The 15,418-nt window shown below is 38.4% G+C and overlaps 1 protein-coding gene across 1 annotated transcript in view; it reads left to right on the top strand.

Moving 5' to 3' along the window:
* LOC149083973 (synaptogenesis protein syg-2-like) overlaps positions 1 to 15,165 on the top strand; it is a 158,873-nt gene extending 143,708 nt beyond the window's left edge. The window contains exons 5-8 of the mRNA XM_089234341.1: positions 2,327 to 2,567; positions 5,438 to 5,568; positions 11,374 to 11,608; positions 14,790 to 15,165. Of these exons, the coding sequence (XP_089090467.1) occupies positions 2,327 to 2,567; positions 5,438 to 5,568; positions 11,374 to 11,608; positions 14,790 to 14,902 (720 nt within the window). The 3' untranslated portion in view covers positions 14,903 to 15,165. The remainder of the gene's footprint in view (positions 1 to 2,326; positions 2,568 to 5,437; positions 5,569 to 11,373; positions 11,609 to 14,789) is intronic.
* The last annotated feature ends 253 nt before the right edge of the window (positions 15,166 to 15,418 follow it).

Below are 15,418 nucleotides of genomic sequence, written 5' to 3' on the forward strand. Positions count from 1 at the left end.
CGGTCATACATGCGACTAATATGAAATAAATGAGTAAAAATGAAATGTTGAATCTTTCACGTGAAAAGTTGCACTCCGGCAGTTGAGAAATACTGGCTTAAATGGACTACGATGCTGGTCCGTAAAACATGAATGACCTGCGGTACCGTTCCAAATCACTTTCGACAATTAAGCACCGACGATTCAGCGCAGACAATTCAGCGTGAGGCAATTTAACACCGCAACAATTCAGCGCGAGGAAATTCAGCACCGTCGTTTCAGCATAAACAGTTCAGTGCTATCACATGTTCAGTCAGTTATTCTCTGGTTTTCCACTACTGTTTGCAAATATGACAACAAATTCCTACACTGAAATGTACCAATTTTTAAAGGAACTGAAATCAGGACTCGACCCCTTAGCATTTTGATCTCTATCTGCTATGAAGCAAGCGTTTTCACAATACAAACAAAGAGTATGTATCCTATTCCATTTAGCACAGTATTTCTCAGCCACCTCGTTGCGCATTTTACCTGTTGTGGCGTTGTATTTGTATTTGAATGCAGACAAATGGATTTCGAGTTGAATATTCTTGACAACAGTGAATTTGCATTGAATAATAGAAAATTAACTGCATTAGCATTCGTACCAGATAGAGACGCGGTTGAAAAGTTTGAAGATTTACTAGATAACACGCGCTGACGAGACAATGAACAAGATTTGCACATGCTTTTCGGAAATTATTTCGTAGAAACCTGTTGTACAGCACGAATAAGTCGTAGGAGGAATAAAAAACTTACTATAAAACTATGGGATCAGTTCGATGCTGCTATTGACGGCTTAGGCTGCGCTAATAGTGGAACGAAGAGTTACGAGTTACAAGAATCGAGACTAGAGGAAGAGAGAAAGTCGCATGGGGTGGAGGGGGAGATGCACACATATAGTAAAAGAGGATGAAGACAGAAAGAATGAACGGAGGGGTTCTCAATTGTAAAGGTGTGATGATGATTCCTCTAAAAATCGCTTTTTTTCTATTTAAAAAGGGTGAAAATGGACCAATCAGGGCAGATCGAGGTAAAAGCAAACATGTTTATACAAGTCGCGCACCTTTCTCTCCTAGAGTGGCCTATCTTTCTTCTTGGCCTTAATTTTCGGGTACGTTCTGTGTAGAACAAAACAATACAACTGTTTTCGTCATTCATCTCTATTACACACTTCGTCTACCTCTTGGTCGACACACTGTGTGTGCAGCCTTAGCAAAAGCCAATGATAATATTGAGGGCTGGCATAAATCATTCAGTAGCACTATTGAAGTCCATCATCTTAATATCTGGAAATTCATAATGGTTCTTCTGCAGAAAGAGGAGAAGTTAATGTCGGTGGTGCGCATGCACCAAGTAGCATGTGTTAGTCGTAGAAAAGCTGTGGGAACTGAAAAAAGAATTTGCTCTGAATCGTCGGCTCTAAATTGTCTCACGCTCAATTGTCTGCACTGAATCGTCGGTGCTGTACTGTCGTAAGGCCACTTAAGTGACCCTCAACACGTTTTCAAACCAATGAAGTGGCCTTCACAAGCCTGAATGTTGATTATAGTTACACTAGACTGACGAACGTACTTCTTAGGAGAAAATAAATTTGTGACTCTCTGTGATATAGTGATCATTGCGCTTGACCGGAATAAAAGACAACCTTCCTTCGATACCTGGTGAAGACCAGAAACATTTTGTTCTGAATTTTGTCTCGGCATTATTATCTAGGAGGCCTCTTTTCTTGGAATCTGATGATCATTTCTAGAAGCTGTAATGGACGTCTGATTAGGTGGGAAAACTTTGAATATCAAGATTCTCTTCCGTAAGAATGATCTCGAACGACATTCGAAAGCACCCGAAATATTCCGTATTTCAATCACATTGCCAAGTGCACCGCAAATATAAAGAGATTTGATACGTTTGTGGTATTTGTTGATTCACTTTTATTCTCTAGTGGTTTATTCTGATTTTCACTGAATTATTTGATCCGTCAGACACAGAAGATAAATGTCTGACATCGAAAGTCATTCCGGAATTTCACCGTTTGGTAAATATCGGGATTTTACCGCGTAATTCGATTTTTGCACACGGATGGAAGAGGCACAAATCGAAGACGCGTATCATCCTGAATGCGTAAAAATACTAAAACCAAACAACACCGACATTCGATAAAGCTCAGATACAGCTCTCATCGATTTCAGATGCATTGAACTTGAAATATCACCCATCCACCCCCCACTCTGTGGATTTATTTAAATTTAAATCCGTCAGCGTGAAAATTCACTTTTGTTTTCGTTTCACTCTCTTTCTCTCTATAAAGGCACCACCCGAATACCAGACCGAGCTGATGATGTTCAGCGAAGAAAACGGGCTCTGGAGATCATCGAAGCGGCTCAAGTTCACCGTCGGACCGCAACACATGGGCGGAGGCAGCACCATCAATCTTCGCTGCACTGCTTCAGTGTCTCAGTCTTACTCGATGTCGAGCGAAGAGGTAATCTTCAGCGATAAAGTTCCAGAGAAGTCTTCGTCTGGGACAAGCCATCCGCTGATAAATCAATGTGAGTAAACCCAATAAAACGGTGGAATATACCGTGGGAGGATCCTCCTACTCTCCACATCGATTCCATCCTTCGAGATTTTGCAAAGACGGGGGGAAAACTGATTAGTTCCTCTTTCTTATTATTCTTTTTTTTACGGTAAGAAAATATTTAAGGAAATTGCGTTCATATGAATAAGGAAATATTTGAAGAGGAGGAAATTGATCCTCATCTCTCTCTAAAGATAATGTAACATCAAAGAGGAATACCAACGCTTAGGAAAACGATATTTTTCAGTGTGAAACGGAAATCGAACTTATCTCTATATAGGGATGAGGATTCATTGAGAGTTGAGCAAACACAGATTCAAAACGAATGATTTTTATAAACACTTTCTTCTGAAAATTTGTAATTGAAATTTTAATTCTCTCTCTTCTCTCTAATGAATTCGAAGTGATATTTTTCTTGGAATTAAGCCAGCAGTGTTTGCGTTGAAATTCAAATTGAAAGACGCGAATGGGGTCTGTCATATTTCAATGTTGATTTTCATGATATTAATAGAAATAGGAAACGAGATACATAATGGATATACAGAGCACATAACAGGACACACAGGTATATATGCAGGGCGACCAAAAAGTCCGTAGAAAATTTGAAAATTCATAAAAACGAAAAAAATAACCGAAACAAAAAACCGTTTGCAGGGTTAGCATCGTTAAGCCAGGGAAATTTTTGTAAGACACGAAAATAATAACTAAAAACAGCCGATAGGTGGCTGTAAATTTGTTTATATATTTACGTTATTTATTTATTTTCTTGAAATTCAAAAAGCAACTATTTAGATTTATGAATTTCCATTTAAGTTGAGTTTTACTCCCTCTTCAGATACTCTGTCACATTCTAAACTGCGAATCAGTGTCATCGTCACTGAAAAATACTTTATCAGTTACTTCTTCGTTTCCGTCGAGGATTTCTGCGCCATTTTTGACACCTAAAATGGCCTATCGCGGAAGCACTCTCTCTAAGGATAATGTAATATCAAAGAGGAGTAGAGCAGCGTTAGAAAAGTGATATTTTTCAGTGTGAAACGGAAATTGAATTATCTCCAAAGACATAAGGATTATTCAGTTTAGCAAGCACAGATTGAAAACGAAAGATTTTTATAAATACTTACATTGCTTACCTTATACATATAAAATTGAATTAAAGTTTGAATTATATCTAAAATGAATCCAAAGCGATATTTCTCTTGAAATTAAACAGGCAGTATGTGCGATAAAATTAAAATTGGAAGACGCAAATGGGCTCTATCACACTCCAATGTTAATTTTAATGATATTATGGAAAATAGGATACAAGTTACGTTTTCTTTTTCCAAACTCAAAAATCAATCATTTGAACTTATGAGTTTTCCTCATTTAAATTGCGTTTGATTTCCTTCTCAGCTGCTCTGTCATATTCTAAATTGCTAATCAGTGTAATTGGTCACTGAAAAATACTTCATTAGTTACAGTTTCGTTGGCTTCGAGAACTTTCGCGCCTCTTTTGGCACCTAAAACAGCAATCTGCCGCAGCACTTCCGAGACACAGTTCTAGATGACACAAACAGCCTGCGGTGCAGTTCGACACAACTCAATTTACCCGCGGCACCTTCCAGATCACATAAGTGATTCGTGGCACACTTGCCGATGACTCAACTTATCTTCGGCGCTGTTTCAGACCGCTTAAGTAGCCCGCGACACGTTTCCCAACCAATCGGGACGCCCTATCTCTAATGTAACGTCAAAGAGGAATACCAGTGCTTAGAAAAGCGATAACTTTCAGTGTTAAACGGAAATCTAACTATCTTAAAGCGATGAAGATTTATTCATTCAATTAAACAAACAGATTTTAAAAGGATGATTATTATAAAAACTTTCTTATGACATTTATTTTGAATTTGAATTGTTATGAATTCGAAGTGATAACTTTCCCGAAAATAAACCGGCAGTGTGCGCGTTGAGATTCAAATTGAAACGTGCGAATAGTGGACCAACATTGAAGTGTTCATTTCAGTGATAGTTTTAAAGAATGTATGCATCTATTTTAAAGTGTAAAGTCATCTATTTGAAAGGGTTAGATCTTCTTGTGAATACTATATGCCCAAGTGAACTCGGAAAGAAAAAAAAAAAACATCTGGTGTCCACCGGAAATCGAACTCAATTTCTGTTGCAAGTCAGGCAAGTGCACTAGCAAGACGACCTGGTTCCGATTCTCGGCAAAAAACCAGAGATGATTTTCTTTCTGAGTTCAAAACATCCTCGGCATAATATCCAGATGGAGGTCTATTTCCTTGATGCATTGAGCCGAGGAAGAAAAGCCGTCTTGCGCCATCTATTTCAACTTATCCAGAGTCTCTTCATTTAAATTGCATTAATCTCCCTCTGGAATATTCTAAACTGCGAATCAGTGTCATGGTCACTCAGACATAATTCATCACTTATTTTGTCATTTTCGTTGAGAACTTTTCGTCTGCACCATTTTTGGCACACAAATGGGCTTTACTCGCCATATTCCGCCATCATAAGAACAGTGATTGATTCTGAGAAAATATTCCGTGTAACGTATTGAAAAGTATGTCTTAGGTAACCCTACCTACAACTAAAAATAAAATAAAATGAATGATTTAATATCAAAATGATACGTGTATTTTCACAACAATATGGGGAAACTGACTTTAAAATTAGCTACTGGAAGGAATGAAGAATTTCAAGAGCATGGGTTGAGACGACGAGTCCAATTGAAAAGGAATTCAGGTCTGTTAGTTCTAATGCACACACTGCCGGGTTGAAATGAATTTTAATGGGATGGGGTTGATGTGTTCAATTTTTAGAATTTTATTATATTTTCAGTTTACAGTAACGAAGGTCCTGTCATCACCGGTATAAATCGGCGGTATGGTGTCGGTGACGTTCTCAATGTCAACTGCTCTTCGAAGTTGAAATCGGCTCCAGATCTTCAATGGTTTCTAAATGATGAACAGGTGATGTATTTTTGAAGATTGTCTAAAAATTCTAGTGTTCTTCTTCCACATCCGCAGACATGATGGGAAATTCCTGTCTCAGATTCCGTTATTAATAATGACGGATACCGTCGCTTATACAATTTTTGACGAACATATACGTCTTTCAAAGCATCTGACGATATTGGGAGCATTCACAAAAAGTTCCATGACGAAATTCTTTAAACACTCATAACTCGGGAAACATCCAACGCAAGCCAAAAGTAATAATGGTATCGTTGGATGCACATTGCCAAGACAGAGTAGCAACCTCGAAGTTGGAAAACCACAGAAGAACTTCAGCCGACAACCGCTGTGCCGCAATGTGTGTTCGAATCTCGACCCTCATGATGACGGTCCAACAGGATGCCCACTCGATCGCACAGTGGCAAAAAAGCTCATAAACATCATTTAAATACCGATTCTCGATCGAATTGTGCCATGATAACCCAAATTTTATTGTTTATATTGATAATGTCATACCAGTAATTGTTTTTAATCATCATAGTTGACCAACACACCCCAAGTGACGTGCTATGATCTGAGTACATTTTTGCCATTGACTAATCAATATCTCTACCTAAGTAGAGAAATCAAGACGAAGATGACGAGAGCTCAGTGCTCGGTACTTCACACCAACTAGCAACGATAACGGATATGATCCTCAGGATTAAGAGATATTACCCCCACGAAGCTGGGATAGAAGAAATATCGGTAACGGAATAAGTCCGGCGGCAGACAGAGGACTCATCCGCCCAGGTGTTCATTCATTCAGACAAATGCACGCTATTTCTTAACATATACTTGTATAACCGCTGTGGTGGTCGAGTGGTTATAGTAACGGACTCGCGATGCGAGGATCCGGGTTCGAATCCCGCAGTGGTGGTCAGCTGAAGTTGGCTTTCTTTGGTTCCCAACTTCAAGGCGCGAATGCGAGCCGATCTCCCCGTTAAAAAGTCTCGCCACAGAGAGCAGCAGTCCTACAACGATAAATCATTCAATCATAACACTTCACTCATAGTTAGAAAAACTGATGGCAGCACTACACATAACAAGCATTACAGAGAAACAAAAAACTTCACGTCAGGTTTCACTACACGTACACGCACATTCCGCATGTACCGATTCGTTGGGTTCCGGGTGGGGGTGGGCTGGGTGCATGTGTGGTGTAGCAGTAGTAGGTAGGGCTCGGGGATCCATGATGTTCTTAAGTCAGCCATCTCATTGGGCAATCTGCCTGTTGTGGCGTTGTATTTGTATAACTAATAATTTCTATGCGAAAAATATGCATGACACATTCTCCTTGAAATACTTTTTCTTGAAGTCATAGTTTTCTTTTGCGCCATCGAAAAAGAATCAAATTATTTACAACAATTTAAATTACAACATTTTAAATTATTTTCCGGCAGAATAACTTTTCTTGCGAAACAGATATGCATCAAAAGCATTTAGATTTGACTGGAGGGAAAAAAAGGCAAGATTTAGAATAAAATACGCAGAAAAACGAAACCATCGAGATTCGCGAAATTACATGAAAAACAGTCTTTTTGATGACATATTAGTTTCGTAATAATCCTAAACTAAGCTAATAGGTGCTGTGTTTGGTTTATACCCGGAGATATACGAGACATGTGCCGACAGGCTCAATAGCACCGTCCTTTAATTTCAAACACGTCCTTATAAAACTTGAAAATTGAAAAATCTTCCTATTTTAATCTAATTTGAAATGCGAACTTAATCGCATTTCTCGCAAATGAGTTTTGCCTTTACGGAGCATATTTTTGCATACGGAATGAGGGCACCCCCCCCCCCTCCCCAACGCCTTCCCTCCTCACATCGCGATGATCCTTGGCTCACGAGCAAGTTGCATATGAAATTAATGGACGCGCTCGAACAAACCGGTACTTCGGAATTTCATTCATTCGAATTCCGTTTTGCAAGAAGTATTCGAGTCGAAAACCGACTTCTCTCCCACTCCGTATTGTGCGGGGGAAATACGAAAATCACGAATCTTTTGACTTGACTTCCGTGACACTCGAACCCAAAATCAGGGACGTGCGGAATATCGAAATACGAAACTAAAACAAATCGCGGTCTACAGCAGACGCTTTTCGTGTCTCTTCAGAGAGATATTTCTCCCCCATGTGGAAGAAAACGCGGCGTTTTATTCATTCAGTTTCTAAAATCTTCATAAAACTGTCGAACCATGAAAGTGTCTGAATCCATCATATCGATCCATGTTTAGTATATGCGTTTCCTTACAAAACGCTTTGGTGGCAAAATATCCAGATTTTTGAATTGATCTATATTTCGTGATTCTATTATGCCTCCCCTTCCTCTTCTAGTCTTCTGTAAAGCCTCTTGTAGACTTGACTGACTGATCCGCCATCTTGGAGCGCAAGTTTGTCATCGCTATATCTCATCGCAGTTCCTTATTCTGTCCCTCCCCCCTCCTTCAAAGATGGAGGACGAAGAGTCCGCTTCCCTTTATAACTCCAAGCTGACTCATCCGCTATATTTGAGTAAAGCTATTAGTATTGATAGCGAAATAATAACATTACTTACAATTACTTTACTACACCTAACCCTTCAAAGTGTTCAAGGTTTTCCTTCGGGTCCGCAGGTTCGATCTAAGGGAAAAGAGTATAGATAATAATTAATTTTCCGACTTATCTGAGGTGACCACCGATAGATGACGCTTTTATTTCTGAGTTCACTTTATTGGTAGTAAATTGCTGTATGACGATATGACCGGAATTTGTGTGCAATAAAGTAGTAGCTCTTATATTTTTTATAGTTTTTTTTGTGTATTTAGCAGTTGTGTGGTCGTGTGGGATACACGCTGGACTCTCATTTATTGTGGGGATTCAGGTTCGAGCGCCGTGGTTGCACATTGGTGGTCGGCTGAAGTAGGTTTTATGTGGATTTCTAACTTTAAGGCGTGGATGGAGGATGGTCTCCGATTTAAAAAAAAACCTCTCCGCAGACCTTCAACACAACACTAACATGATATTAAAATTCAGGAATTTTCCATTTTCACATCGAAATATGGAAGCCAGATAGCAGCACCAGTAGAATACGAAACACAATTTGTGTAGTCTTGGTCCGTACGTGATATATTTGAGGAACGAAGGATAATGATTGGTTTAGCCATGCTACACCCCAAATATCTCACTTCCTTCGCAGGACTTATGGCTTCTCTGCTCAGGTAGATTGGTTCTCCAGTGAATTTGGTTCTTCTTGTTAGCCAGATGAACTGACACTTGGCATGATTAAGCTCGACAGCATTATCCTCACACCAGTCTTCAACCTCCTCCAGAGCCTCCTCAAGATTTTCTCTGCATTTATCAGATTTTCTGTTATTGGTGATAATAATTTCATCATCCGCAAAGAGTCCCAGTATGCCCATTTGGGGAAGCAGGAAAGTCATTGATGTAGATGGAGAAGAGCTGAGGCCCAAGAACTGATCCTTGGGGAACCGAGGCTCTTATTGGACGAATAGAAGAACAAGCATTTCTATTTTTTACCAGAAAATGCCTGTCTTCAAGATAGCTGTTGAAGAACAACACGAAGTAGTCGGAAAAACCGTAATCAACAAACTTGGCCAATAGAGTTACGTGATTGGTTTTGTCAAACGCCTTGCTAATGTCCAAGCACATTGCGCAGGTGAACTCCTCGCGGTTGAAGGGTTGTATTGCGAATTCTACGACTCGATGCAGTTGTGTGACACAGGAGTGGTTTCTTCTGAATCCATGCTGCTCAGGACGAAGGAATCAGAGGAGTCGAGATAGTTACTGAAACGTGTAAAAATAATACGTTCAAAGAGCTTTGATAGATTGCTCAAGAGACTTATCGGTCGAAAATTTTTGGCTATGAGAGGGTTAGAATCAGATTTGTGAATAGGTTTGATTACTGAAAGTTTCCATATTTTCGGGAAGTGACAAGTTTTTAACAAGCTATTAAAATTTTCGGTGAGAGACATTACGAGGATTTCGTGAGAGAACATTTTAGAACATAAGACAGGTATGGGCAGAATTTTTAAAGCAATATTGGAGGTTTCATCCATGCCAGCCAGAGGCTCTCTTGATCGAGAGCTTGCTAATAAGTTATCTAACGTCCTTCAAAGTTGTTAGCTCTGAATCTTGAAACCCACTAAGACCCCGATGAGGTGGTCTGTTGAGAAATTCTTCAATTATATTCCGGTGTTTCCGCTGAGTGCCAATCGGTTGATTCGTGTTAGGTCTGAATTGACCCTCATAAGTTTCCGCAATGTTTCCAATTCACCTCGTTCGTTTTGAATTTTGGTAATTTCCTTGTTTTTCTTTCTGCAGATCTTCCAAACTTTCCATAGGGAGCCTTCACTCGCTGAGGCCTCTTCAACGAAAGTCGTGAACCGCTCGTTGATGAATTCTTTGATTTCTTTCCTATTTCCCTCTTCCAGTCGATTGAGCGCAACTTTGTCCAAAGGACGACGAGATCTTTGCCAGTATTTTCTTATTTTATTTTTTTTGGTGTGTGTGTAAGTCTAATTTTGTCCTTCAGTTCAAGAAATATTCCAAATTTGTTTCCCGGGAATTCGATTTTTCTTGTAGAATTGTGTAAGGCCGATTTAACTCTGCCCGAAAAGATGCCCGTTGCTGTTTCAAATTCTTCCTTGTTTGCATGCTGGATCTCGAGAACTTCGTCAACATCTAGCAGATCCCTGAATTTATTCCAGTCGGTGGCAAGGCAGAGAAGAACATCTTGAGGCCTTGTTGGATCAATTGTGAATATGATTGGATTATGTGTTGAGTTGAGGCCGATGAACGATTCTAAATCAACATTATGAAGAAAGTTTTTAGATAAACCATAGTCCAGTACATCCGGCGTACCCCGCCCTCCAGGGTAGTGTGTTGGTGTGGAGTTGGAGTGTATTTGTAGACATTTGTTTCTACACCATTTTTCCAGAATTTTACCACAGGAATTTTATCTGTTACTGAAGAAGGCAGGACTTTTGCAATTCCAGTCCCCAGCCAGTAGAATGACACTGTTGGCGTTGATCAGAAAGTTAAGTAAGTTCAGGTCAAATCTATTTCTAGGTGGCTTGCATATTGCACAAAGAGATATTGGATGCCTGTTAATAAAGATGGTAACTGCCAGTTTTTAATGGAGACACAGTCTAGTGTATCAACTTCTTCAAATGGTATATCATTTTTGATGAAGACTGCTACTCCACCTTCTCTCTCGTTTAGGCTACCTCTTCTGAGGCAGGTGTAGTTGAATATATTAGTGGTGTGTGAAAAGCTTCACAACACGTGGACGCGCATTTTGGCATGCAGCAATTAGTTAAAAAGTCCACCGTAGAGCAACGTGTGTGAAGTTCATATACGGTTAAGTAGTAGTAGTATTAAAAAATTGAATAAAAAGGGGTTTCTTGCCAATTTTCATGCATTATCTCCCTTCAAGTAGAAGTTAAATTTTGGGATCACATATAAGTTTCTGATTTCATCAGTGGAAACAGTTATGAACCGCTTCCATTTTTTGAAGGGAACGCGTTGCAAATAGCTATAATCAGAATTTGCATAGAAATGAAACCCGATTACGTGACTGCATTCGCATAATTTGGTCTTTCAAGCGCACATGGGTTGAGTCCTCAGCTACCTCAAATTCAAGGTTAACAAGACAATAAATATTGAGCACTATATATAGAGTAGCTATTCTACATTTCTCTCTAATTTATAATATTACAGCATTTTTAATCGATTTTTTTGCATGATAATTGAATACGGTTTCTCTTCTTTAATCCAGGTTAACGAAAGGAATGTCATCAGGTACCCGAAAGTTCGTTATTCTGACGGAAGAGAAAGCTCGACACTCGGATTAAACTTCAGGGTAGTTCCCGGACATTTTGATTACAACGATGAAATGAAACTCAAGTGTACGGCCACTTTATCTCAGATCATACACACGAGAAGTGACGAGAGGAACATTGGAGGAAACCATAAAAGTTCTGGACTGCATGTTGCCGAAAACATTGGCCGAGGTAATGAAATTTTGCTATAATTCTGAAATAAACACTCATGCTTATATATATATTATACAAATACAAATACAAATACAACGCCACAACAGGCAAAATGCCCAACGAGGTGGCTGATAAAAAGATGCCCATAAAAATATGGATGTCAAAATACAGCAACCCCATTAAAAATGCAATTAGAATATGTATTATGTGTTATATTAAACGCAATTATACGATATCTATATCCACAGCTAAGTTCCATGTAAAACGATTTAGAAGAGTTGAAAAGAATACTTGAATGATACGAAACTATTTTCAGCAGCTCTCTGTAGAAACGACATAATGTTCATTGTACCAATAAAGTATTGTCAGTATCATTACTTTCTACCCTTTGACAATTCCTGCGTGTTGAAAGGAAGTAAACAAAGAAAAATTGAGACATCTCTGTTCAGTGAAGAGTCACAGAAGATCATACGAGCGTGAAATTCCGGGAATATAAGGTGTTGATATAAAATTTTTCGCTATATCTCTAACGATGTATTACTTTCATTCAGTCGAGTCACATTTGTGAAATTCTCTTCACATGGTCACTCGTGTCATCTTTCTTCACAGTAGAAATGACTTTCGGCCACATGAGATTTAACGACGACCCTGGAGTTATACGAACGGTACTGGGATCAGAGAACACGTGAATGATTTTCAGGATGTTTTTGATCAAAACCTGACTCCTTACTGCTTTCATTGAAGAAATAGAGAGACGTGGAATATCAAACTTTTACATGATTTCACACACACACACACTCTCACACACACAGGAATTAACATGTATACTTCAATTATTGTGAACAATAGTCATTGACAACAGTCGAGAGAAAATATATATCGAACAAATTATGCATACAAAGCTAAAATCCTATGATGTATAATCCCGTACAAATACCTATGATGTATGAAAAATGAAAAAAACGAAAAAAATTATTTTTCATGTCCATAAATACATATAAATATATGAACGTTTATGTTTCGGTGATGTTTATTTTTTTTTATCTTCATCATAAGCAAATGACCAATCGTCAAGATGATGCAGAGATGTTTCGAAAATGTTATCTTAATAATTATCAAATTATGCAGGAAATTGCGTGAAATTATTTACAAAGTCAGGCTATATCGTGAACAGATTTTGTGAAACGATTTACTGAAAACAATGTAATAAAAATATTATCTCGCACCATGTAGCAGATGCAAAAAGATGTTTGTTGACATCACAGGTAGGTAGATGGCAGGCAGGTTCATTCTTCCAGTCTCATACGCCGAAAGAAATTTATTCGAAAGTTTTTAACTACTGACTGTTGCGAATACGTTTTTTTTGCAAAAAGAGAAAATTCAACTGTCTTTGCGGGGAATCGAAGCCACGCCCTTTCACTTTCCGGGTGAACGCCCCTGACCACTAGACTACAAAGGCAACGAATCTCTCAATATTTCCTTGGTGTCGGTAGTCCTTGGCAGTGTCAGTAGTTGTGAGCTTGACCTGAGTCATGTCAGGCCGTCCATGTACGGTCCCTTTCAGTGTACACGAACTACAAGGAAAGATTGAGAAATTCGTCGCCTTTGTAGTCTAGTGGTCTAGGGCGTTCCCCGGGAAGTGAAAGAACGTGGGTTCGATTCCCAGCAAAGGCAGTTTAATTTTCTCTGCTTATAAAAAAAAATTCATCTAAGGAACAGCCAGTTGTTAAAAAAATTCGTATGGTAGCGGAGAGTGACGTCATCCTTGCACCAGGAATTTATTGCCACCATAAACATATGCGATAAGGTATTTGTTGACATCACAAGCAGGTAGGATAAGGGTGACATCGAAAACAGACGAGATCAGTGTTTGCTCACATTGCAGATGAATGGGATGTGATATTTACTGACTTCAGTCACAAGCGGTGAGGTATTTGCTGACATCCCAAATAGAGAAACAGTTTCTGATATCCCAAACACAGATGCGAAAAGGTTTGTATTGACATCGTAGACAGATGTGATAAGCATTTGCAGGCATCGCAAGCAAATGCGATGTGATGTTTTCTGACTTTGGTCATACATGCGACGTATATTTTTCTGACTTCAATCATATACTACGATGTATGTGCTGGCATCGCAAATAGATGTGATAAAAGGTTTTTGCTTGCATCGCAAACAAGTGTAATGTGATGTTTTTTTTGTTTTTTTTACTTTTTTTCTCATATACAATGGGGTATTTGCTGACATCACAAACAGATGTGATAAAATATGGGCTAACATCGAAAACAGACTCAATAAGTATTTGCTGGCATACCAAAAAAATGCGATAAGATATTTTCTAACAACACAGATGATGCGGCATTTTCAGATTTTAGTCGCATATGTGATAAGACATTAGGTGACTTCACATATAGATAAGTTGTGTTTTTGATATCCCAAAGAGATAGGATATGATATTTGCTGGCATCGAAAACAGATGTGAGGTTATATTTTCTGACTTAAAACGCATGTCATTGCTTGAAAATTTGCTGCCATTGCAGACAGATGCAATTTATTTACAGATGTGATTTTGGTCGCATATGCGATGCGGTATTTGCTGACTTCACTCACATACGCGATGTGATATGTTCTGACTTTAGTCACATACGCGATGTGATATTTGCTGACATTAGCCAAACATACGATGAGGTATGTTTCTTTTCTGATAATTCAAACGCATGTGATAAGATATTTTCCGACAATGATACAATGTGTTAGCTACAAACTCAGATATCATATGCAGGCAATAAACATAGATTTGACAATGTTGTTTACCAACGTTATAAAACAACTATAATTTTTTTTATTTTTGGGGAAAGTTCATAACGTCATCCACTCATGAGGCAAGACTGCGTTTCTTTCCGAGTTCACCTCAGCATAATATACAGACAATATCTGTTTCCTTGATCATCACAAATGATTACCCGTCATAACCATGTAGTCATATAAACCAACACAATTTACTTCCGATAATCATAGTTATAAAGTATTACACCTTTTCAAAACAATAAAATGGTAATAACTAAAATAATCCAGCTTCGTTTAAAACTCAGTGCTCAAACAGTGATTTAAAGGTAACAAAATTGTCACGCGATTGGAATAGAAATGTTAATTTTAAAAAAATTGAAAAAAAATGCTGAATGTGGAAATTGTTTTCTAGTTTCAGATCGGAGCAATGCATCAGGAAATTTGAATGGACCTGCAACGGTGCAATTACTAGCAGCGCTCATCGCAACGAGCTTCATCATCATCCTGAGGTGTCATCAACATTGAACAACAGAATTTAAAACATAAAAAAACAAACAAACAGAGAGATCGCCGTATAGAGTTCATTTCAAAGCTTCTGCTCAAACAAATGGAAAAAGAAAAATCGTTCGGAAATTGATATTGCATAATGACATACATACACATACATATATATATATATATATACTTTGAAGACTCGAGTGTTGTTTGAGTTAATACTGCGCAGACGCAGTGAGTACTTCTCCGTCTCTGAAAGCAATCGCTATGTTAATACGTTTACCAACTTGTGCAAAAAAAAAAAAGAAGAGATTCCTGTTATTTTGTTGATGTTCTTATTGGCTGATGACTTGTCTTGACTTCGAAAATTTTTCAATTATTACTTTTTCGTTTTGTATGGACAACACATTTCAAAATATAAATGCATAATTTCATTGTACCAATATGTTTTGAGCTTGCCGCGTACTCATACATATAGTGCATGAAAATCATTCGTTCATTTCGAGCCCTGTTGTTATTATGAAGCAATGACATTTTTTTTTTCAA

The sequence above is a fragment of the Pholcus phalangioides genome, unplaced genomic scaffold, assembly GCF_987345545.1.
Source record: "Pholcus phalangioides strain wild (caught in Gottingen) unplaced genomic scaffold, Ppha-v1.0 ptg000008l_1, whole genome shotgun sequence".
Classification (NCBI taxonomy): Eukaryota; Metazoa; Arthropoda; class Arachnida; order Araneae; family Pholcidae; genus Pholcus; species Pholcus phalangioides.